The sequence below is a fragment of the Heterodontus francisci genome, chromosome 6 (genome assembly GCF_036365525.1).
Source record: "Heterodontus francisci isolate sHetFra1 chromosome 6, sHetFra1.hap1, whole genome shotgun sequence".
Lineage (NCBI taxonomy): Eukaryota > Metazoa > Chordata > Chondrichthyes > Heterodontiformes > Heterodontidae > Heterodontus > Heterodontus francisci.
Window position 1 is genome coordinate 23849328 of NC_090376.1, and position 24993 is coordinate 23874320.

The 24993-nt window shown below is 46.1% G+C and overlaps 1 protein-coding gene across 4 annotated transcripts in view; it reads left to right on the forward strand.

The window, feature by feature from the left end:
• The window catches only part of atp10a (ATPase phospholipid transporting 10A), a 365726-nt gene that overhangs the window by 327188 nt on the left and 13545 nt on the right, over positions 1-24993 (forward strand). For all 4 annotated transcript variants that reach the window (XM_068033280.1, XM_068033281.1, XM_068033283.1 and 1 more), the window contains 4 exons: positions 337-521; positions 10563-10893; positions 12597-12673; positions 22745-22870. In XM_068033280.1, the coding sequence (XP_067889381.1) occupies positions 337-521; positions 10563-10893; positions 12597-12673; positions 22745-22870 (719 nt within the window). The remainder of the gene's footprint in view (positions 1-336; positions 522-10562; positions 10894-12596; positions 12674-22744; positions 22871-24993) is intronic.

Genomic DNA, 24993 nt, shown 5'->3' on the forward strand with positions numbered 1-24993 from the left:
TGTATTGAATGGTGGAGCAGGCTCAAAGGTATGAAGGGCCTATTCCTGCTCCTATTTCTTAAGTTCTTATTTTCTAACTCCTTCCAGTCAGTTCCCAGTCGCCTATTAGCTGTTCAATAAGATTTCCTCCTATAATTTTAACAAAGCAAAAAAATGTTTCACTGGGTCTCATATGGATGGTACAGGAGGACAGGCTTGATCTATCTGGTCTTCTGCCTGTCAGTTTTGTATGTTTACAGATCAATTTTGAAAATTGCAGAACCAAGTCAATCACATTTCATTGCCAAGATGTTGTAAATTTTCTCACTCCTCTGTCACCTCTTATCACCTTTTTAGGTGCAACTGGCATCGAAGATCGTTTGCAGGATGGTGTCCCAGAAACGATAGCAAATCTACGCAAAGCTGCTTTACAGATATGGGTTCTCACCGGGGACAAACAGGAAACAGCAATCAATATTGCTTACTCCTGCAAACTCCTCGGTCATGATGAGGAGATCCTCACCTTGAACGCTGAATCTCAGGTGAGCAAGATTTCAGCTTCAAAATCAGAACCGGTTTTTCTGGATAGCTTTCATCCTACTAGCATGACTATTTTTACCAATGGAAATCTTAAAACCAGTACCAGAAAATGAAAGCAAATCTCGAATGTATTTATTATGAACGCACCAGTTTGGCAGTGTTGTTTCTTTTTTAATTATCTCTTGAGCGCAATGGCAGTATTTTCACTGAAACAGTAGAAAAAGATTAATGGGGGAGGCTGTGAAAATCGAAAACCTGTATGATACTTTGGAATGCGTTAATTTTAGCTTACAATTTCAAAATGCATGGGGCATCAGTATTATAAAGGTTGTAAGGTGAAGATTGCCTGAATATTAAGAACAAAGAAAATTACAGCACAGGAACAGGCCCTTCGGCCCTCCAAGCCTACGCCGATCCAGATCCTCTATCTAAACCTGTCGCCTATTTTCTAAGGGTCTGTATCTCTTTACTTCCTGCCCATTCATATATCTGTCTAGATACATCTCAAAAGACGCTATCGTGCCCGCGTCTACCACCTCCGCTGGCAACGCGTTCCAGGCACCCACCACCCTCTGCGTAAAGAACTTTCCACGCATATCCCCCCTAAACTTTTCCCCTTTCACTTTGAACTCGTGACCCCTAGTAATTGAATCCCCCACTCTGGGGAAAAAGCTTCTTGCTATCCAACCTGTCTATACCTCTCTTGATTTTGTACACCTCAATCAGGTCCCCCCTCAACCTCCGTCTTTCTAATGAAAATAATCCTAATCTACTCAACCTCTCTTCATAGCTAGCGCCCTCCATACCAGGCAACATCCTGGTGAACCTCCTCTGCACCCTCTCCAAAGCATCCACATCCTTTTGGTAATGTGGCGACCAGAACTGCACGCAGTATTCCAAATGTGGCCGAACCAAAGTCCTATACAACTGTAACATGACCTGCCAACTCTTGTACTCAATACCCCGTCCGATGAAGGAAAGCATGCCGTATGCCTTCTTGACCACTCTATTGACCTGCGTTGCCACCTTCAGGGAACAATGGACCTGAACACCCAAATCTCTCTGTACATCAATTTTCCCCAGGACTTTTCCATTTACTGTATAGTTCACTCTTGAATTGGAACTTCCAAAATGCATCACCTCGCATTTGCCCTGATTGAACTCCATCTGCCATTTCTCTGCCCAACTCTCCAATCTATCTATATTCTGCTGTATTCTCTGACAGTCCCCTTCACTATCTGCTGCTCCACCAATCTTAGTGTCGTCTGCAAACATGCTAATCAGACCACCTATACTTTCCTCCAAATCATTTATGTATATCACAAACAACAGTGGTCCCAGCACGGATCCCTGTGGAACACCACTGGTCACACGTCTCCATTTTGAGAAACTCCCTTCCACTGCTACTCTCTGTCTCCGGTTGCCCAGCCAGTTCTTTATCCATCTAGCTAGTACACCTTGGACCCCATGCGCCTTCACTTTCTCCATCAGCCTACCATGGGGAACCTTATCAAACGCCTGACTGAAGTCCGTGTATATGACATCTACAGCCCTTCCCTCATCAATCAACTTTGTCACTTCCTCAAAGAATTCTATTAAGTTGGTAAGACATGACCTTCCCTGCACAAAACCATGTTGCCCATCACTGATAAGCCCATCTTCTTCCAAATGGGAATAGATCCTATCCCTCAGTATCTTCTCCAGCAGCTTCCCTACCACTGACGTCAGGCTCACCGGTCTATAATTACCTGGATTATCCCTGCTGCCCTTCTTAAACAAGGGGACAACATTAGCAATTCTCCAGTCCTCCGGGACCTCACCCGTGTTTAAGGATGTTGCAAAGATATCTGTTAAGGCCCCAGCTATTTCCTCTCTCGCTTCCCTCAGTAACCTGGGATAGATCCCATCCGGACCTGGGGACTTGTCCACCTTAATGCCTTTTAGAATACCCAACACTTCCTCCCTCCTTATGCCGACTTGACCGAGAGTAATCAAACATCTGTCCCTAACCTCAACATCCGTCATGTCCCTCTCCTCGGTGAATACCGATGCAAAGTACTCGTTTAGAATCTCACCATTTTCTCAGACTCCACGCATAACTTTCCTCCTTTGTCCTTGAGTGGGCCAATCCTTTCTCTAGTTACCCTCTTGCTCCTTATATATGAATAAAAGGCTTTGGGATTTTCCTTAACCCTGTTTGCTAAAGATATTTCATGACCCCTTTTAGCCCTCTTAATTCCTCGTTTCAGATTGGTCCTACATTCCCGATATTCTTTCAAAGCTTCGTCTTTCTTCAGCCTCCTAGACCTTATGTATGCTTCCTTTTTCCTCTTAACTAGTCTCACAATTTCACCTGTCATCCATGGTTCCCTAATATTGCCATTTCTATCCCTCATTTTCACAGGAACATGTCTCTCCTGCACGCTAATCAACTTCTCTTTAAAAGCCTCCCACATATCAAATGTGGATTTACCTTCAAAAAGCTGCTCCCAATCTACATTCCCCAGCTCCTGCCGAATTTTGGTATAGTTGGCCTTCCCCCAATTTAGCACTCTTCCTTTAGGACCACTCTCGTCTTTGTCCGTGAGTATTCTAAAACTTACGGAATTGTGATCACTATTCCCAAAGTAGTCCCCTACTGAAACTTCAACCACCTGGCCGGGCTCATTCCCCAATACCAGGTCCAGTATGGCCCCTTCCCGAGTTGGACTATTTACATACTGTTCTAGAAAACCCTCCTGGATGCTCCTTACAAATTCTGCTCCATCTAGACCTCTAACACTAAGTGAATCCCAGTCAATGTTGGGAAAATTAAAATCTCCTATCAACACCACCCTGTTGCTCCTACATCTTTCCATAATCTGTTTACATATTTGTACCTCTATCTCACGCTCGCTGTTGGGAGGCCTGTAGTACAGCCCCAACATTGTTACCGCACCCTTCCTATTTCTGAGTTCTGCCCATATTGCCTCACTGCTCGAGTCCTCCATAGTGCCCTCTTTCAGCCCAGCTGTGATATCGTCTTTGACCAGTAATGCAACTCCTCCACCCCTTTTACCTCCCTCTCTATCCCGCCTGAAGCATCGGTATCCTGGGATATTTAGTTGCCAATCATGCCCTTCCCTCAACCAAGTCTCAGTAATAGCAATAACATCATACTCCCAGGTACTAATCCAAGCCCCAAGTTCATCTGCCTTACCTACTACACTTCTTGCATTAAAACAAATGCACCTCAGACCACCAGTCCCTTTGCTTTCATCATCTGCTCCCTGCCTACTCTTTCCCTTAGTCACGCTGACTTCATTATCTAGTTCCTTACAGGCTTTAGTTACTACCTCCTTACTGTCCACTGATCTCATTTGGTTCCCATCCCCCTGCCACATTAGTTTAAACCCTCCCCAACAGTGTTAGCAAAAGCACCCCCAAGGACATTGGTTCCAGTCCGGCCCAGGTGTAGACCATCCAATTTGTAATAGTCCCACCTCCCCCAGAACCGGTCCCAATGTCCCAAAAATCTGAACCCCTCCCTCCTGCACCATCTCTCAAGCCACGCATTCATCCTGACTATTCTTTCATTTCTACTCTGACTATCACGTGGCACTGGTAGCAATCCTGAGATTACTACCTCTGAGGGCCTACTTTTTAACTTGGCTCCTAACTCCCTAAATTCTGCTTCTAGGACCTCATCCCGTTTTTTACCCATATCATTGGTGCCTATGTGCACAACGACAACTGGCTGTTCACCCTCCCCCTTCAGAATGTTCTGCAGCCGATCCCTGACCCGTGCACCTGGGAAGCAACATACCATTCGGGAGTCTCGTTTTCGACCACAGAACCGCCTATCTACTCCCCTTACAATCGAATCCCCTATGACTCTAGCCCTTCCACTCTTTTTCCCGCCCTTCTGAACAGCAGAGCGAGCCACGGTGCCATGAACCTGGCTACTGCTGACTTCCCCTGGTGAGCCATCTCCCTCAACAGTATCCAAAACGGTATACCTGTTGTGGAGGGAGATGACCGCAGGGGACACCTGCGCTGCCTTCCTGCTCTTTCTCTGCCTTTTGGTCACCCATTCCCTTTCTCCCTCAGCAATCATAATCTGTGGTGTGACCAATTCGCTGAACGTGCTATCCACTACCTCCTCAGCATCGCGGATGCTCCAAAGTGAGCCCATCCGCAGCTCCAGAGTCATCATGCGGTTTAACAAGAGCTGCAGCTGGACACACTTCCTGCACGTGAAGGAGCCAGGGACATCAGCCATGTCCCTGAGCTCCCACATTGAGCAAGAGGAGCATAACACGGGTCTGAGATCTCCTGCCATTTTTAATCTTAAGCTTAACTTAGTCTGAAACTTAGATAAATGAAAAAGGAACGAAAAGTTTTTACCAATCACACGATAAAAAACAAAGTAGAAAAAGCCTTACCTTATCTCCACACCACCGAGTCCTTTTTTTTTTGGTTAGAGGAGGAGGGCGGGTGGGAGACACTACACGTGTAGTGTCTCGGGTTCAGAAACGGCCCAAATATATAGGGTTTTATTTACCCAGCAGCCCCTTGGTCCGCCGAAAACAAAAGGAAATTAAGTTTAAGCTGAAACTGACCTTCCCAGCTGCTCACTCGCTCGCACTCTCTGCTCCCGAATAAGCTGCTGCAATGAAAGGGAGGGTTCTCCCTATTGGGAGGGTTAAGATTACTGAACATTATTCTGATTCCTACCTTGTAATAATTTAAGTGTGAAAGTTAAGATTTTTGCAGAAAAATGTAGAAACTGACCTTAGGAAGCTAGTCTAATGGTGACCAGGAAACCATTGTCGATTGTTGTAAATCACATCTAGTTCACTAATGTCCTTTAGGGAAGGAAATCTGCCTCCTTACCTGGTCTGGACTACATGTGACTCCAGACCCACAGCAATGTGGTTGACTCCCTAAATGCCCTCTGAAATGGCCTGACAAGCCACTCAGTTGTATCAAACCGCTGTGAAGTCTAAGAAAATAAATTAAACCGGACGGACCACCCAGCATCGACCTAGGCACCGGAAACAGCAATGGCAAACCCAGCCCAGTCGACCTGCACAGTTCTCCTTCCTAACATCTGAGGGCTTATGCCAAAAATGGGAGAGCTGTCCCACAGGCTAGTCAAGCAACAGCCTGACATAGTCATACTCTCGGAATCATACCTTACAGACAATGTCCCAGACACCACCAGCTCACCACCACCTTCTCAAGGGCAATTAGGGATGGGCAATAAATGTTGACAGCCTAGCCAGCTACACCCACATCCCCCAAACGAATGAAAACAAACACCATTATCACCATCCCTGGGTATGTCCTGTCCCAGTGGCAGGACAGACCCACCAGAGGTGGCAGCACTGTGATATACTGTTGGGAGGGAGTTGCCCTGGAAGTCCTCAACATTGACTCCGGACCCCATGAAGTCTGATGGCATCAGGTCAAACATGGGCAAGGAAACCTCCTGCTGATTACCACCTACCACCCACCCTCAGCTGATGAATCAATGCTTCTCCATGTTGAACACCAGATGAAGGAAGCACTGAGGATAGCCAGGGCAGAGAATGTACTCTGGGTGGGGGACTTCAATGTCCATCATCAAGAGTGGCTCGGTAGCACCATTACTGACCAAGCTGGCCACATCCTAAAAGATATAGCTGCTAGACTGGGTTGCGGCAGGTCGTGAGGGAACCAACAATAGGGAAAAACCTACCTGACCTCATCCTCACCAATCTGCCTGCTGCAGATGCAACTGTCCATGACAGTATTGGTAGGAGTGACCATCGCACAGTCCTTGTGGAGACAAAGTCCACCCTTCACCTTGAGGATACCCTTCATCGTGTTGTGTGGCACTACCACCGTGCTAAATGGAAGGTTTGGAACAGATCTAACAATGAAAAACTGGGCATCCATGCGGTGCTGTGGGCCATCAGTAGCAGAATTGTATTCAACCACAATCTGTAACCTTATGGCCTGGCATATCCCCTACTCTAGCATTATTATCAAGCTGGGGGACCAACCGTGTCTCAATGAAGAGTGTAGAAGGGCATGCCAGGAGCAGCACCAGGCATACCTAAACATGAGGTGTCCGTATGGTGAAGCTAAAACACAGAACTACTTGCATGCCAAACAGCAGAAGCAGCATGCAATAGGCAAGGCTAAGCGATCCCACAACCAACTGATCAGATATAAATTCTGCAGTCCTGCCACATCCAGTTGTGAATGGTGGTGGACAGTTAAACTGCTAACAGTAGGAGAAGGCCCCACAAATATACCCATCCTCAAAGATGGGGGAGCCCAGCACAAGATAAGGCTGAAGCATTTGCATCCATCTTCAGTCAGAAGTGCCAAGTGGATGATCCATCTCAGCTTCCTCCTGAGGTCCCCAGCATAAAAGATGCCAGTCTTCAGCCAATCCAATTCACTCCACATGATATCAAGAAACGACTGAAGGCACTGGATACTGCAAAGGCTATGGGTCTCGACAACATTCTGGCAATAGTACTGAAGACCAGTCGTGCCCCTAGCCAAGCTGTGTCAGTACAGCTACAACACTGGCATCTATCCAGCAATGTGGAAAGTTGCTTAGCTATGTCCTGTACACAAAAAGCAGGATAAATCCAAGCCGGCCAATTCCCGCCCCATCAGTCTACTCTCAATCATCAGAAAAATGATGGAAGGGGTTGTAGACAGTGCTATCAAGCAGCACTTGCTCAGCAATAACCTGCTCAATGACGCTCAGTTTGGGTTCTGCCGGCTCACTCAGCTCCTGACCTCATTACAGCCTTGGTCCAAACATGAGCAAAAGTGCTGAATGCAAGAGATGAGGTGAGAGTGACTGCCCTTGACATCAAGGCAGCATTTGACCTAATTGGAGTCGATGGGAATCAGGGGAAAAACTCTCTGCTGGCTGGAGTCAGACCTCGCACAAAGGAAGATGGTTGTGGTTGTTGGAGGACAATCATCTCAGTTTCAGGGAATCACTGCAGGTGTTCGTCGAGGTAGTGTCCTAGGCCCAACTATCTTCAGCTGCTTCATCAATGACCTTCCCTTCATTAGGTCAGAAGTGGGGATGTTCGCTTGTGATTGCACAATGTTCAGCGCCATTCGCGACTCCTCAGATACTGAAGCAGCCCATGTCCAGATGCAACAAGACCTCCACAACATCCAGGCTTGGGCTGATAAGTAGCAATTAACATTTGCGCCACACAAGTGTTAGGCAATGACTATCTCAAGCAAGAGAGAATCTAACCATCTCCGCTTGATATTCAATGGTATTACCATCACAGAATCCCCCACTATCAACATCCTGGGGATTACCATTGACCAGAAACTAAACTGGACTAGCCACATAAATGCTGTGGCTACAGCAGCAGTTCAGAGTAACTCACCTCCTGTCTCCCCAGTGCCTGTCCACCATCTACAAGGCATAATTCAGGAGTATTCTCCACTTGCCTGGGTGGCTGCAGCTCCAGCAACACTCAAGAAGCTCGACAGCATCCAGGACAAAGCAGCCCATGCACCACCTTCAAAATTCACTCCCTCACACCCGATGCAGTGGCAGCAGTGTGTACCATCTACAAGATGTACTGCAGCAACTCACCAAGGCTGCACCAACAGCACTTTCCAAACCCATGACCTCTACAACCTAGAAGGACAAGGGCAGCAAATACATGGGAACGCCACTACCTGCAAGTTCCCCCCACCAACCACACACCATCCTGACTTGGAACTATATCACCGTTCCTTCACTATCACAGGGTCAAAATCCTGGAACTCCCTTTTTAACAGCACATGTTGGTGTACCTACACCCCAAGGACTGCAGTGGTTCACAAAGGCTCACCACACCTTCTGAAGGGCAATTAGGGATTGGCAATAAAGGCTGGCCAAGCCAGCGATGCCCACATCCCATGAACGAATAAATAAATTTAAAAATTGGATCCGTCTCCAATGGGATTAAATCACCAAGTGAATCCAACAAATTATTCATGCAGCATTTGCAGTTTACTAAATAAATTTGCAAAATGTTAACTTTGCAGTCATGAGCAACAGCTGTGAAGTATTTCGTATCTGTGCTGTAAACAGCGAGCAGGAGTTTATAACTGTATGAGGGTGTAGGGGGAATCTCAATTATCTGCTTATAATCAAGAGCTAAAGACATAACCCGTGCACGTAAATCTGAAGTTGCAGCCTGGCAACTAACAGATTTAATCTGATCCAAAATCCCAACTCCCATTGATCCAGTTTGCAAACATGGATAATACAAGAGTGAATAATCCGAGCTGTGCTGTTAGTTGCAGCAGAAGAAATCATTGTGTGTGCAGGGTCCAAATGTTGAGTTCCATTTCATAGCAGCATTTCCCAAGGCTTGCAGAATTTGACGGTACATAAATAAACCCATTGAGTATTCCTCCAGGCAGCTGACACTGATCTATGAGCCACTGTAAAAACCGCATGTGGGACATTTTGACCAATTTTGATTTCCTACCATTGGCAAGTGCATGGAAACACTTACCAAAAAACCGTAATATATTAGAATGACTCCAAAAGAGGGCAAGAGAAATGATCATTTTTGGCCTTAAGACAAGGAGCTAAAAACAGTGGTGAAGGCAGCCAAATCTGTTCTCGTTGAAAAGTATATGACCAAAGTAGGTCAATCTGTGATTTTTAAAATTATGATTTAAAAAAAATAGTATTAATGGACAGATGTTGAAAAGATCTTTGTGCTAAATCAGGAAATGATAGCTGTTGCTGACAATTAGAATCCAAGGCAGTCTCCAAGCTAAATGTGACATGAAGTGACTGTGAGCTGGGCAGAGTTCTTAAATTGTGGGATAGACTACTACGTGGCTCACAAAGATGGCCAGTTTAAAGCATTCCAAAAAAATAAGATTACCGTGGGGACTGCAAGGTAAAAATCAGCTGTACTTCCTGTACGTAGACCTAAAGAATCAGGTGATTTTTGAGAGGTTGAACAGCTTTTTCTTGATTCTACCCAGTTGTATCTGTTTTGAGTCTATCCGTTTGTGCATTTCTATTGCTTTTCTTTTGCATTTGAGCTACAATTCTGCAAATACACAGCTTTCGATTATCACTAAGATAAAGGGAGGAAAAGGAAATAAATTAAATCCCAAATCCAGTATGCAGTAGAGATATAATTGTGACGAATGACTAGGTGGACAATTAAATGCTTCTGAACTAACAGAAGCTGATGTAGGGTTCAACGTACCGTGGACATTACTGATCTATTTTATATTGTGGCCAGAATTTTCCTGCCACCGGGGACCAAATGTGGGTCCTGAGCACAGGTGGGCAAACATTGGCCCAGTGAAGGGGATTTTACCGGCGGCAGCCAATCAGAGAGTTGGCAGCTTCGGCAGCGCCACTGATAGAGGTGGCTGCTTCTGAGGCTGCAGGGCGAAGGAGAGGGTGCCTCCATGCTGAGATGCTTTTGAAGGGCCAGAGAGAGTTTTATTCATGTGCCCAGGAGGGCAGGCAAGCAGATCCTGGCAATTCGAGGGGTGAACCCTCCACTTGTAGCATTAGAGCCATGGGGGTGGCCATTGTTGCCAGGGGGTCTGGTACATGGAGTCCCTGGGAAGGAAGGCCCGCACCTTCTCCAGCAGCTCCCCCCCGGTTTCCCCCCCCCCCCCCAGGTCTCAATCACCCAACCCCCCCCCCCCCCCCCCCCCCACCCACCCCCCTGGGAAACCACTGGCAGACTGCCTTGATGTATCTGGCACTCTGTCTATGCAGTTGGGGGCTTTTCAGATGCTGGTAAAATGGCCATTAATAGGCAAGTTATTTACCTTAACTAGCTGTCCGCCTCTGTTGTTCCTGCCTTTCAGGATATGCTGTGGCAGCGGGAAGACCTCGGACTTCCCTCCCGGTGCTATCTGCTGCCATTTTACCAGCCCTCCTGACTCCCAGTCGCAGCCCCCCCATCTCCAGAGGGCTGGTAAGATCGCAGCACATGTGTCTTAATTGTACTGCAATATTTGCTTGTTTTTTTAACATGAATGTTTTTCAACAGGAAGCCTGTGCTGCTTTGCTGGAGCAGTGCTTGAGCTACATTCAGTCAAAGAGTCCTCAGAACAAAAGTTTCAATGTTGCTGAAAATCAGTCGGTTGACTTTATCCCTTCAAATGGAACGTCAGTGACCCCGTCCACTCTGCGACCCAACTTCAGCTTGGTAATCGATGGAAAGACTCTGACCTTTGCGTTGGAAAGGATACTGGAGGACAAGTTTCTTGCATTGGCACAATGTTGCCGCTCGGTGTTGTGCTGTCGCTCCACACCGTTGCAGAAAAGCATGGTGGTTAAACTGGTCCGGGATAAGCTAAAAGTCATGACTTTGGCAATCGGCAAGTATATTTGTCTTTTTTCTCCACCGGCATTTTATTATGTAGTCTTGAGGTCACCGCATTGCTTACGCAACCCAATGTTTAAATGTCATTTCAAGTATCTTTGGTAGCAATGCATAAAGGTATTAAAACACAAACCGAATGCATCGGTGCAGATTCGATGGGCCGAAGGGCCTCTTCTGCACTGTATTATTCTGTGATTCTGTGAATAATCCCTGGTTCCAGTCAATGCAGGAGTTAAAATCCACTCAGGGTAGACCCAATCCAGGGGTGGAAGCAGGAGCATGCTGTAGTAACAACAGTCGACCATTCAGCCCCTTGAATGGTTCTGCCCTTTAGTTAGATGGAGGTTGATCTGCAATTACCTGTCATGGCTCCGTAACCCTTAATACCGAAACCCACTCAGCTTCAACAGCTTTTTGGGGGAGAGGGTTCCAAATTTTCACTGCTCAATTGTGTAAAGAAGTTCTTTTTGACATCACCCCTTAATGTCACTTTCAATTTTAGTTCTGGACTCTCCCACCAGAGGAAATAATTTCTCTCTCTCTCTTGTCAAAACCTTTAATCATCTTAAATGCCTTTTATTATATAGGGGGAGACGCTGGTGCAGTGGTAATATCACTGGACTAGTAATCCAGAAGCCCAGGCTAATGCCCTGGGGACATGGGTTCAAATTCCACCACGGCAACTGGTGGAATTTAAATTCAATTAATTAAAAATCTGGAATTGAAAGCTAGTCTCAGTAATGGTGCCAGCATCGATTGTCATTTAAAAAACAAATCTATCTGGTTCACTTTTAAGGAAGGAAATCTGCTGTCCTTACCTGGTCTGGCCTATATGTGACTCCAGACCCACAGCAATGTGGTTGACTCTCAGCTGCCCTCTGAAATGGTCTAGCAAGCCGCTCCGTTATCAAGGGCAAATACGGATGGACAGCAAATGCTGGTCTTGCCAGCACTGCCCACATCTCATGAAAGAATTTTTTTTTAAAATTACATCACCCCTTAATCTTCCAAACTCCAGGGAATACAAGGCTAGTCTATGCGGCCTGTTCTCATAATTTAACCCTTTTATCTCCAGCATCATTCTGATACTGTATATAAATAGTAAAATCTTCCAGTGCCAAAATGAGTTACAGGAACATTTCTATTTACTATACAGGTCCTGTAGCCTTTATTGTATTTTCTGCAGGTGATAGTCCCTGAAAATGAATACTCAAGTTGAAGAGAGTGACAGAACAAACCTGCCACCTCACTTCTCAATAGCACAAAATATTCATAATGGCCCAGACTTTGCTGCCAAAATAATGGCGAGTTTAAGTACATGGTAAGGCACAGCAGAAGCTCTCTAAAGCTATTACTGCATCACATATCCTAACCTGGCATCCTGCACAGGACCCAGTACGTGCAAGGAGTTCTGAATTATAATATATGGCCCTCGTAAACTTTACTCGGGATGTGAAATGCCCTCGCCCCTATTAGCTCTGTGAAGTGAAAAGCAAAGTTAAGTTGGATATATTTCTTTTTTTAAAAAGCCCGCTAAAGTACAAACCAGCCCCATAGTATCATCCCTCAGTCTGCTGCACTCTATTTCCTGTTGCTACAGCTTCAAGTTACCAGTCAACTTGCATTAATCACAACTGGCTCACTGAAGGTTGGAATGCAAATACATTGTCACTTTTTTGTGTTTTTCATTAACCACAGGAGATGGGGCTAATGATGTGAGCATGATTCAGGTTGCTGATGTTGGAGTTGGAATCTCTGGCCAGGAAGGGATGCAGGTAATGACTGGTAATTTCTTTTTTTTTTTAGAGAAACAGCACTGAAACAGGCCCTTCGGCCCACCGAGTCTGTGCCGACCATCAACCATCCATGTTATACTAATCCTACACTAATTCCATATTCCTACCACATCCCCACCTGTCCCTATATTTCCCTACCACCTACCTATACTAGGGACAATTTATAATGGCCAATTAACCTATCAACCAGCAAGTCTTTGGCATGTGGGAGGAAACCGGAGCACCCGGAGGAAACTCACGCAGACACAGGGAGAACTTGCAAACTCCACACAGGCAGTACCCAGAATTGAACCCGGGTCGCTGGAGCTGTGAGGCTGCGGTGCTAACCACTGCGCCACTGTGCCATTTCAAATCATTTCATGCCACTGTTTCGATAAGTCTGCCTCTAAAGTAAACAAATAGCCCAAATGGTTTGTGTCTTGATGAAGGACTGTTAATTTTTGTGGAGTGGTGAGGTGGCTTTTGAAGTTACCCGTCAGTCCTGATATAAACTCATTCCGTTTTGCTCCGTGCATGTTAGTTTTCTTTCTCTCTGTTCCTGAGCACACTGACCTTGCTGGGATATTGTTCCTGGGGCATTGATAGCACTCAGCTACTTTGCCCAAGTAACAACTTGCATTTATATAGAAGCAAAATCCTGCAGATGCTGGAAATCTGAAATAAAAAAACGGAAAATGCTGGAAATACTCAGTGGGTCTGGCAGCATCTGTGGAGAGAGAATCTTCAGAATCTGACCAAAGGTCACTGACCTGAAACATTAACTCTGCTTCTCTCTCCACAGATGCAGCCAGACCTGCTGAATATTTCCAGCACTTTGTGTTTTTATTGCATTTATATAGCGTCTTTAACATAGTAAAACATCCCACAGTACTTCACAGGAGTGTTTTCAGACAAAATGTGATGCTGAGCCACTTAAGGAGAGCTTGGTCAAAGTGGTAGGTTTTAGAGATGGAGAAAGAGCTGGAGGGGTTTAGGGAGGCAATCCCAGAGTTTAGGGCCTAGGCAAATGAAGGCATGGCCACCAGTGATCCGCGTGTGAGCCGAGATGGTGAGTGGCAGGAGGCCTTTCAACCGTGGGGCACACCATAGCCAAATCCAATCATATCCTCATCCACACCACACACTTTTCACACACAATGGTCAAGTTCCTGCAGGGCCCAGAGGCAATGAAGTCAATTGTAATGTGCTTTCTGTAACCCTAGCTAAGGTCAAGTTATTCCACACAGGCTAAGGACCACGTCTGGAACTGGATGGTTCAGTACGACACTGGATGGTGCATTTACCAACCCATTCACCATTTATAAGGACAGCTGCACATGAAACTTTTATTAACAGTTTATAGTCTGCGAATAACAAATAGTCTCTGCGTTTCACAGCAACTGATGTAGAATTGATGAGTGTATTAATAAACATCTATTCACTTAAAAATTCTCGCCTGGTAGAAACAATTAAAGCAAAATGTGTACAATTCAGCGATCTTCATGAATCTACCCATCGACAGTTTAATTAAACTATGCCAGAACTTAAATATGATTTCATTTAAGTGGAAGAGGTCAGACTGCATAGCACGATATTTCCATGCTGGAAAGCTGCAATATCAGTGCAGTAGTCACGTTGTAATGGGTGCGACATTCATCTGCATTGTATTCAGCTTTTATGATATGAACAGGTTTATTTTTAAAAAAAAGATTTTTAAATTTGCAGTAAGACGGGCCCAATGCAATTTTTCAACGGCATAGATTTAAATGATCAGCATTACCACCCCAAACAGACAGGCGTCTCCTTAAGACTGAGCATTGAGCTTAAAGGACCAAAAAATGAACTAATAGCTTTTCCAATTATTATTGTGTGTCCGGGATGAGTATTTCCGCCTGCTCGGTGCTGGTGCTTCTGAACCTCCCCTCCTCCCCAGGGTCGGCTCCGCTGACCTCTGATAACACAACTTCCACCTCTATTCAATGGAAGAGCCACCAGATTTCCCCGTCTTACCCCTCAGTTCCGATCAGCAAACTGCCGTCAGCACTAATACACCTGGCATATTAAAATGAAGCCCAGTCACGGGAATGGGCACTGATATTGTCCTTAAATATTTGAAAGAGAAAAAATTGCAGGGACATGGGGAAAGTACTGGAGAATGGGACTAACTGGATTGCTCTTCGAAAGAACTGGCCTAGGCTTGATGGGCCGAATAACAACCTCCTGTGCTGTCCTCTTGTATATCATCGGGCAGGCATAACAGACGCCCTTGCCACCACCTCCCCTGACCATTGACTCCTGCATTAGAAATTCCATTACACGATCCAGGTGTACCCTTTATTTGAGGTTATTGCGATTACTGAGACTTGGTTGAGGGAAGGGCATGATTGGCAACTAAATATCCCAGGATATCGATGCTTCAGGCGGGATAGAGAGGGAGGTAAAAGGGGTGGAGGAGTTGCATTACTGGTCAAAGAGGATATCACAGCTGTGCTGAAGGAGGGCACTATGGAGGACTCGAGCAGTGAGGCAATATGGGCAGAACTCAGAAATAGGAAGGGTGCGGTAACAATGTTGGGGCTGTACTACAGGCCTCCCAACAGCGAGCGTGAGATAGAGATACAAATATGTAAACAGATTATGGAAAGATGTAGGAGCAACAGGGTGGTGATGATAGGAGATTTTAATTTTCCCAACATTGACTGGGATTCACTTAGTGTTAGAGGTCTAGATGGAGCAGAATTTGTAAGGAGCATCCAGGAGGGTTTTCGAGAGCAGTATGTAAATAGTCCAACTCGGGAAGGGGCCATACTGGACCTGGTGTTGGGGGAATGAGCCCAGCCAGGTGGTTGAAGTTTCAGTAGGGGACTACTTTGGGAATAGTGATCACAATTCCGTAAGTTTTAGAATACTCATGGACAAAGACGAGAGTGGTCCTAAAGGAAGAGTGCTAAATTGGGGGAAGGCCAACTATACCAAAATTCGGCAGGAGCTGGGGAATGTAGATTGGGAGCAGCTGTTTGAAGGTAAATCCACATTTGATATGTGGGAGGCTTTTAAAGAGGTTGATTAGCGTGCAGGAGAGACATGTTCCTGTGAAAATGAGGGATAGAAATGGCAAGATTAGGGAACCATGGATGACAGGTGAAATTGTGAGACTAGTTAAGAGGAAAAAGGAAGCATACATAAGGTCGAGGAGGCTGAAGAAAGATGAAGCTTTGAAAGAATATCAGGAATGTAGGAGCAATCTGAAACGAGGAATTAAGAGGGCTAAAAGGGGTCATGAAATATCTTTAGCAAACAGGGTTAAGGAAAATCCCAAAGTCTTTTATTCATATATAAGGAGCAAGAGAGTAACTAGAGAAAGGATTGGCCCACTCAAGGACAAAGGAGGAAAGTTATGCGTGGAGTCAGAGAAAATGGGTGAGATTCTAAACGAGTACTTTGCATCGGTATTCACCGAGGAGAGGGACATGACGGATGTTGAGGTTAGGGATAGATGTTTGATTACTCTAGGTCAAGTCGGCATAAGGAGGGAGCAAGTGTTGGGTATTCTAAAAGGCATTAAGGTGGACAAGTCCCCAGGTCCGGATGGGATCTATCCCAGGTTACTGAGGGAAGCGAGAGAGGAAATAGCTGGGGCCTTAACAGATATCTTTGCAGCATCCTTAAACACGGGCGAGGTCCCGGAGGACTGGAGAATTGCTAATGTTGTCCCCTTGTTTAAGGAGGGTAGCAGGGATAATCCAGGTAATTATAGACCAGTGAGCCTGACGTCAGTGGTAGGGAAGCTGCTGGAGAAGATACTGAGGGATAGGATCTATTCCCATTTGGAAGAAAATGGGCTTATCAGTGATAGGCAACATGGTTTTGTGCAGGGAAGGTCATGTCTTACCAACTTAATAGAATTCTTTTAGGAAGTGACAAAGTTGATTGATGAGGGAAGGGCTGTAGATGTCATATACATGGACTTCAGTAGGGCGTTTGATAAGGTTCCCCATGGTAGGCTGATGGAGAAAGTGAAGTCGCATGGGGTCCAGGGTGTACTAGCTAGATGGATAAAGAACTGGCTGGGCAACAGGAGACAGAGAGTAGCAGTGGAAGGGAGTTTCTCAAAATGGAGACGTGTGACCAGTGGTGTTCCACAGGGATCCGTGCTGGGACCACTGTTGTTTGTGATATACATAAATGATTTGGAGGAAAGTATAGGTGGTCTGATTAGCAAGTTTGCAGACGACACTAAGATTGGTGGAGTAGCAGATAGTGAAGGGGACTGTCAGAGAATACAGCAGAATATAGATAGATTGGAGAGTTGGGCAGAGAAATGGCAGATGGAGTTCAATCAGGGCAAATGTGAGGTGATGCATTTTGGAAGATCCAATTCAAGAGTGAAGTAGTATACAGTAAATGGAAAAGTCCTGGGGAAAATTGATGTACAGAGAGATTTGGGTGTTCAGGTCCATTGTTCCCTGAAGGTGGCAACGCAGGTAAATAGAGTGGTCAAGAAGGCATACGGCATGCTTTCCTTCATCGGACGGGGTATTGAGTACAAGGGTTGGCAGGTCATGTTACAGTTGTATAAGACTTTGGTTCGGCCACATTTGGAATACTGCGTGCAGTTCTGGTCACCACATTACCAAAAGGATGTAGATGCTTTGGAGAGGGTGCAGAGGAGGTTCACCAGGATGTTGCCTGGTATGGAGGGCGCTAGCTATGAAGAGAGGTTGAGTAGATTAGGATTATTTTCATTGGAAAGACGGAGGTTGAGGGGGGACCTGATTGAGGTGTACAAAATCATGAGAGGTATAGACAGGGTGGATAGCAAGAAGCTTTTTCCCAGAGTGGGGGATTCAATTACTAGGGGTCACGAGTTCAAAGTGAGAGGGGAAAAGTTTAGGGGGGGATATGCATGGAAAGTTCTTTACGCAGAGGGTGGTGGGTGCCTGGAACACGTTGCCAGCGGAGGTGGTAGACACTGGCACGATAGCGTCTTTTAAGATGTATCTAGACAGATACATGAATGGGCAGGAAGCAAAGAGATACAGACCCTTAGAAAATAGGCGACATGTTTAGATAGAGGATCTGGATCGGCGCAGTCTTGGGCCGAAGGGCCTGTTCCTGTGCTGTAATTTTCTTTGTTCTTTGAGGTTCATGATGTAGATGGTTTGAGTTTAATTTCACTGAACATTAGGAACTTCAGTATTCTAAAGTTGTTTACAGTCTGAAGAAGAATCTTTGGGATGTTCTGAGAGATATGATGGGGTGTTGTGTAAATACTAGTTTTTTTTTAAATGAGCAGTGCCATGGAGAATTGAATCTAAATTCTTAGGGAGATGGGAACAGAAGTGGGGGAGCAAACAAAATGGCAAGGGGTGACATGCCCGATCTTGTTCTAGTCCCCTGCCATTTTGTCCAGGCCAATTGAGGCCACTTAAGGGCAGCCTTCCGCCTCCACTCCAATTTTGCGGAAGACGGAGGGGCCTGCTGCCACGTGAAGATGCCGCCAGGTTTTACCTGGTGGCCTCCCAGTGAGGTCTGGGGGGAGGTTCCCTCCTCTGTGGGCAGTCCAGCCCCTGGTGGCAATGGCCGCCCCCCTGCAAGATTACCCCTTCCACCCCCCCAACCCAGGCCCACCCTCAGCAACACCCTACCCCTCTCCACCTGTTGCTGGGGCCTGCCCTGACTGGCCCCAGTGACCCTGACCCCACTCACCTGTGTCCTGGGGTCTCCTGCATCTTCAGTACTGCGGGGCCTCCTGGAGAACCGGCAGTGGCCACTGCTCCTGATGGTGCTGCTGGTACTTCAGAGCTGCTGGCCCTCCAATTGGATGGCAGCTCTGAAGGTGGAAGCTCGTCCCTTTAAGGGACGGCGGGCATTTAATTGGCTGCACACCATTGAATTGCAACGGGGGTCCAATGGAGGGCACGGCGGGTTCTCCCCCCTGCCTTTTGGCCTGTCGCTGGAATGAAATCCAGCCCTTGGCTTCTTAGAAAATCAAACTTGTAGCATGCAAAAAAAAAAGAGGAAATGCAGCAAATGAGCAAAATAATTCCATCAGAGTGTGAAGGAGAAAGATAACGTCTCAAGTGGGACTCGCCACTAGAGCTCCTCCAGTTCTGCCACTTCATTTTACTAGCTGGCCACTGATCTCAGCGGCGAGCTTCCAAGATGGCGGCCCGCACACGTTACTCCGCGGAACCGCCGCGATATTATACGGGGCGACTCATTTACATGGCCAGGGCGGACCGCCCACCCCCGATGATATGGAGGGAATGGGCGATCCAGCAAGGCGTCCGGCACCACTGCACAGGTGCAGGTGCCATTATTAAAGGGCTTCCAGCCTTTTGACTTAATTTAAATTTTTAAAGAAACCTGATTATTAAAAACTGAATAAAATTATCGCGACCCTCTCCCATCCCCCAGTGACTTTAAAATGTATTACTTGCTCTCTTTTCCACCCCCCTCCCAAAGAAATTTACATCCCAACCTTCCCACCTCCCCCACCATAGCTAACGAACTATGGACTTTACCCCTTCCCACCACGCCCTCGACCAATCAAAAAGGTTTGACCCCACTCCTCCTCCCCCCCCTCCCCACCAGTGTTCCCCCATACTTCACTGGTCAGAGATCGGCCGGCCTCAACCGTGATATCGGAGCGGGACTGCCGCGCAGCAGGGTATGTAATTATTCGTTCATTTTAATTAATTAACATATTGAAATGTTGTTCCCATTGCCAAAGCAGCGGGAGGGCTGCCGCAAGGCCTTGCCACTGCCAGCTTTATGAGGCTGGGCCTTCCTGGCGTCGAGGCCCATGGCGGGCATCTCCCAGAGGCATTTTCTGCCCTCCACCCGCCATAAGCCCCAATATTGGCGGGGGTGGGGGTTGCTGGTAGAGTCATTTACAGTAGAGAACGAGGCCATTCGCCCATTGAATCCATGCCAGCTCTTCATGGAGCTATTCAGTCATTCCAATTCCCCCGCTTGATCCCCATAGCCCTGCAAGTCTATTTCCTTCATGTGGCCATCCAATTTCCTTTTAAAGTCATTGGTTGTCTCCACATCCACAACCCTTATGGGCAGCGAGTTCCAGGTCATTACCACCCTCTGCGTTACAAAAGGTTTTCCTCGCATTCCCCCTGCATCTCTTGCTCAAAACCTTCGATCAGTGTCCCCTAGTCCTTGTACCATCAATTAATGGGAACAGTTTTTCCTTGTCTAACATACCTAAGCCTGTCATAATCTTGTACATTTCTATTAAATCTCCCCTCAATCTCCTTTTGTTCTAAGGACAACAATCCCAGTTTTTCCAACCTTATCTTGTAATTAAAATCCCCCATCCCTGGAACCATTCTGGTAATCTCCTCTGCACCCTCTTTAAGGACCCTCACATCCGTCCTAAAGTGTGGTTACCAGAACTGGACACAATCCTCCTGCTAACCAGAACTTTATATAGGTTCATTATAACTTCCCTGCTTTTGTAGTCAATGCCTCTATTTATAAAGCCCAAGATCCCATATGCTTTACTAACCACTCTCTCAAAATATCCTGCCACCTTCAAAGATCGATGCACATGCACCACCAGGTCCCTCTGTTCCTGCACAATCTTTAGAACTGCCGTTAATAATTTATTGCCTCTCCCTTATTCCTTCTGCCAAAATGCATCACATCACACTTGTCAGTTTTAAATGCCATCTGCTACCTCTCTGCCCATTCTGCTAGCCTTTCTATGTCCTGCTGCAGATACCTCTCTGCCCATTCTGCTAGCCTTTCTATGTCCTGCTGCAGATACCTCTCTGCCCATTCTGCTAAGCCTTTCTATGTCCTGCTGCAGGTGGTTTGTATCATCCTGACTGTTTGCCGCACCTCCAAGTTTGGTGTCATTGACCAATTTTGAGATTCTACTCTGTATTCCAAGATCCCAATCATTTATATATAGCAAAAAAAGCAGTGGTCCCAGAACTGACCCTTGAGGAACACAACTGTCGACCATCCTCCAATCTGAAAAACAATCTTTTACTATGATTGATGTTTTGATGAAAGATCACAGACCTGAAACATTAACTTTGCTTTTCTCCACAGATGCTGCCAGACCCACTGAGTATTTCCAGCACTTTTTGTTTTTATTTACTATGACTCGCTGTTTTCTGTTTTCCTTTTGCAAATCTGTGCTGGTTATCTTTAATTAACTCGAACCTCTCCAAGTGCCTGTTGATTTTTTTTTTTGATTATTGTTTCTAAAACCTTACCCACCACTGATGTTAAATTAACTGGCTTGTTGTTGCTAGGACTGTCCTTACACCCTTTCTTGAATAAGGGTGTCACATTTGCTACTCTCCAATCCTCCGGCACCTCCCCCGTATCCAGGGAAGATTAGAAGATTATGGCAACCATTCCACTATCTCCATCCGCACTTCCTTTAGCAACCTGGGATGCAAGCCATCCGGACCTGGTGACTTATCTACCCAAAGCATAGCCAGTCTTTTTAGTACTTCCCCCCTCTCAATTTTTACTGTATCCATTGCCTCTACTCTGTCCGCTTCTACCGATATTTTGTCAGATTCCACTTCCTTCGTGAAGATCGATTAAAAGTACTCATTAAGTATATTAGCCTTGCCCTGTGCCTCTATGCGTATATTATCTTCCTTGTCCCTAATAGGCCCCACTCCACCTCTTACTACCCACTTACTATTTACATTTTTGAGTTCCCTTTTATGTTGCCTGCCATTCTATTCTCATATTCTCCCAAACTGCCTTTCTCTTTTAGATACAGACTTCCAGCATTTTATCTTTTTCTTTCGGAATTCTGATGTTAATTTTCTCCTCTTAGTCTTAGTTTGTTGCAGAGTTACATTCCTTTCCACTACCTGATATTACTAAACAGTCCATTTATGCAGGTAATCTGTTCCAGTTTTGTGACATTTCTGCCTTCTATGTTTCAGAGCTTTTCTTGCCTATTCCATCTTAGCACCTCCAGCAAGGGCCACTGTTCCCTCCCTGCACTGTTAACTCATGAGTCCCCTAAGGATCTATCCCTACTGTTCATCATCTACATATTGTCCCTTGATGACATATCTTCCTCTGCAGAAAACAGGTCAGCTTCCATATATAATATATATACACCGATGATACGCAGCTCCACCACCTCTCTCTGCCCCTCCACTGCCTGTGTATTTTCAGACAGCTTATCCGACATCCAGTTATGGATGAGTTGCAATTTCATGCAGTTAAGCATTGGGATGACAGAAGCCATCATCTTTGGCCCTCACCACAATCTCAGTACCCCTGTCACTGAGTCAATTCCCCTCCCTGGCTACCGTCTATGATTGAACCAGACTGTTCACAACCTTAGCCTTCTATTCAACCCCAAGCAGAGCTTAAAACAGCATATCCTCTCTGTCACAAAGACCACTGTGGCCCCTGTTTCAGCCCACCTGCCCCATAAAAACTAATTCGTGCCTTTGTCACCTCTCGGCACAACTATTTTAAAGCTCTCATGGCCAGCCTCCCACCTTTCATAAACTTCATCTCATCCAAAATCCTGCTGCCCATCATGTATCCCACACCAGTCCCGCTCACCCATCACCCCTATTCTTACTGGCCTACAATGGCTCCCAATGCCCCAACATCTCAAATGTGTAATTCTCACCTTTGTGTTTAAATCCAGTCATGGCCGCACCCTTCCCTATTTCGATATCCTGCTTACAACCCTCCCCTCTATTTCTCTGAGTTTGAGCTCCTTTGCATTCCCCTCTTCTTGCACTCCACGTTGGCTGCCCCCTGAGCCCTCCATTCTGGAGTTCCTTACCTAAACCCACCATCTCTCCATGTTCCTTTTGGACACTCATTAAAACCCATCTTGTTGACCTCATCACCTGCTAATAGCTCCTTCTTTGGCTCAATGTCCATTTTTGTTACTTTGTGAAGCACCTCGGCCCATTTTTCTGTCAAAGGTGTTATTTAAGTACAAGTTATTGCTGCCATTTGTTGTTGCTGGTTCAAGTGTAATTATTTAGTAAATAGAGATCTCCTGGTACAGAGAACCCCTGTGCAGTTATTTTCCTTTCTGTATTTCAGGCAGTAATGGCAAGTGATTTTGCCATTGCACGGTTTCGACATTTACAAAAGCTCTTGCTGGTCCATGGTCATTGGTGTTACTCCAGGCTTGCAAACATGGTGCTCTACTTCTTCTATAAAAATGCAGTAAGTTGTTTTTATCACCACCTTTGAGCATAATATTCACCATGTCACTCAAACTAATTCATAAGTAGAGGGTAGATTGATGGTGCATTGGATGTGACAGCAACAAAATGGCTCCAAAATATAAACTGCATAAGCACCTATATTGGACTCCCAATTGTCAACTTTATAGGCCAGTCAGTAACTTTGTAGCTTTAAGCAGATTCCTGTAAGACATTTGGCCAAATGCACAAATGCAGTATCTCATGAGGAATGTTAGCTGGCCAGACATACCATAGACAGGTGAGACTGTGAGGCTTTACTTTTATGATGTGCACATATTTGATTCCAACACTCTACTATTCTGTTGAATAATATGCCATGAATTGTAGCTACTGCAACTGCTTCAAGTACTCACTTGCTTACACGTTTAATTAGCCAACCTATGTGTAAAATGTCAACAGCAGTTAATAGTAGTAATTAAAACCCATTTAGGACTGTCCGGCAAGAATATAATTATGTTTATAAGGCAAGATAGCAGCAGATACTAGAAACATACAGCAGGTTGATTAGCAAAAGCTGGAGGTGAACTGATGAATGTTTCAGCTTTAACTTTTCGTCAGTGAAATCCCTAAAGCAATAACCTGTTTTTCTCACTCATGTTGATCGAGCTGCCATGCATTATCTGTTTTTATTTTGGATTTCCAGCATTTTTGGTCAATTTTTTTGTATGTACGAGGAGTTGATCATTTATTCTTCCAGCCACTAATGACAAACACTAAAGAAATATCTAAGACGGTGGACTGGATTTTAAGGATCCATGGTTGGGGGGTGGGGGGTTGGTGCCTGAAGATGGCCCCAGGTGAGGCCCGCCATGGACCTCGACGCCGGCAGGGCCCAGCCCATTATTGCCAGTGGTGGTGAGGCCTCATGGCGGCTCCCCAGCTGCTTGGCAACGGGACCGCAATTTAAACATTTAAATAAATTAAAATACCTGAATTAATTAATATCATTTCACCTCCTACTGTCCCACCGCGGTGGGTCCCCATCCCGGGAAACGAGGTGCAACACTGGTGGTGAGGGGGGGGAAGAGGTAAGTTTCTCAGTGTGTGGATGGGGGGAGCGGAACGGGGTCACATTAATGTCATGGGTGTAGGGGAAGGGTTATAGTTTAAACTTTGTGCAGTTGCAGGGGAGGCAAGGTCAAGTGGTAAAGGTAAGTGTTTTGGGAGGGGAAAGGGCAAATAATTAATTTAATTGTTATTGGGGAGTGGGTGGGAGAGGGGCAAAAATGATGTATTTAATTTCATTTAATCTTTCTTTAAATATTGAAATTTGCAGATAGAGCTAGCAGCCCTTTAAAAATGGTGTCAGCGCCTGTGCACAGGCAGCTGACACCATTGCCGGACACGGACAGACAGCCTGTTCCTCCATGTGATCGGGGGAGGGGGGGGTAGCCCACCCCGACTATTTAAATGGCGGCATTTTCTTCAAATCAGCAGCGGCCTTATAAAATTCAGTTCGGTACCACCCCCTCCCTCTACCCCTCCCCCTTGCATCCCCTCCTCCCACCGGCACCATCCTACACCTGTGTAGGGGCCCCAACAACCCCACTGCCTTGTGGGCGTCTCGGGAGAGACCAAGGCTAAGGGAGTAAACCCTAACAGAAAATCCGGAGCGGAACCCCGTAGGCGGTCATGTGTCACCTTTGGCATGTTTCCGGCAGTTCCTGCAGCCATACTGGTGCCAAACGTCGTGTCCTGCACTCCTTTGGACCCCACCAGAAAGGCCGAGAGGGGGGTTTTGACGACTGGGCAACTCTCAACCTCCATAAATTTGCCCAGGCATGCGCCATGGAGAGGTCACTCCATAGTTGCCTCACAGCGACTGAAACAACACGGAAGGCAGCAGTTACGGGTTATAAGTCCAGATAAGTTGGCGTAGAAACTGGGCGCCACGGGTTGCCTTTGTCGGTGGGAGAGGTCATTGCACCTCACTGGACAGCTACCGCCCGCCTCAAACCGGGCAGCCCCCGGTCAATAAGGTTCTGTCCCGCCACAGTCTGCCTGCTTCAATGGGTGCTTGGAGCTCAGGGTCATTGCCCGAAAGGTGGACTGATACACCGCACCAAACAACATGAAAAAAGG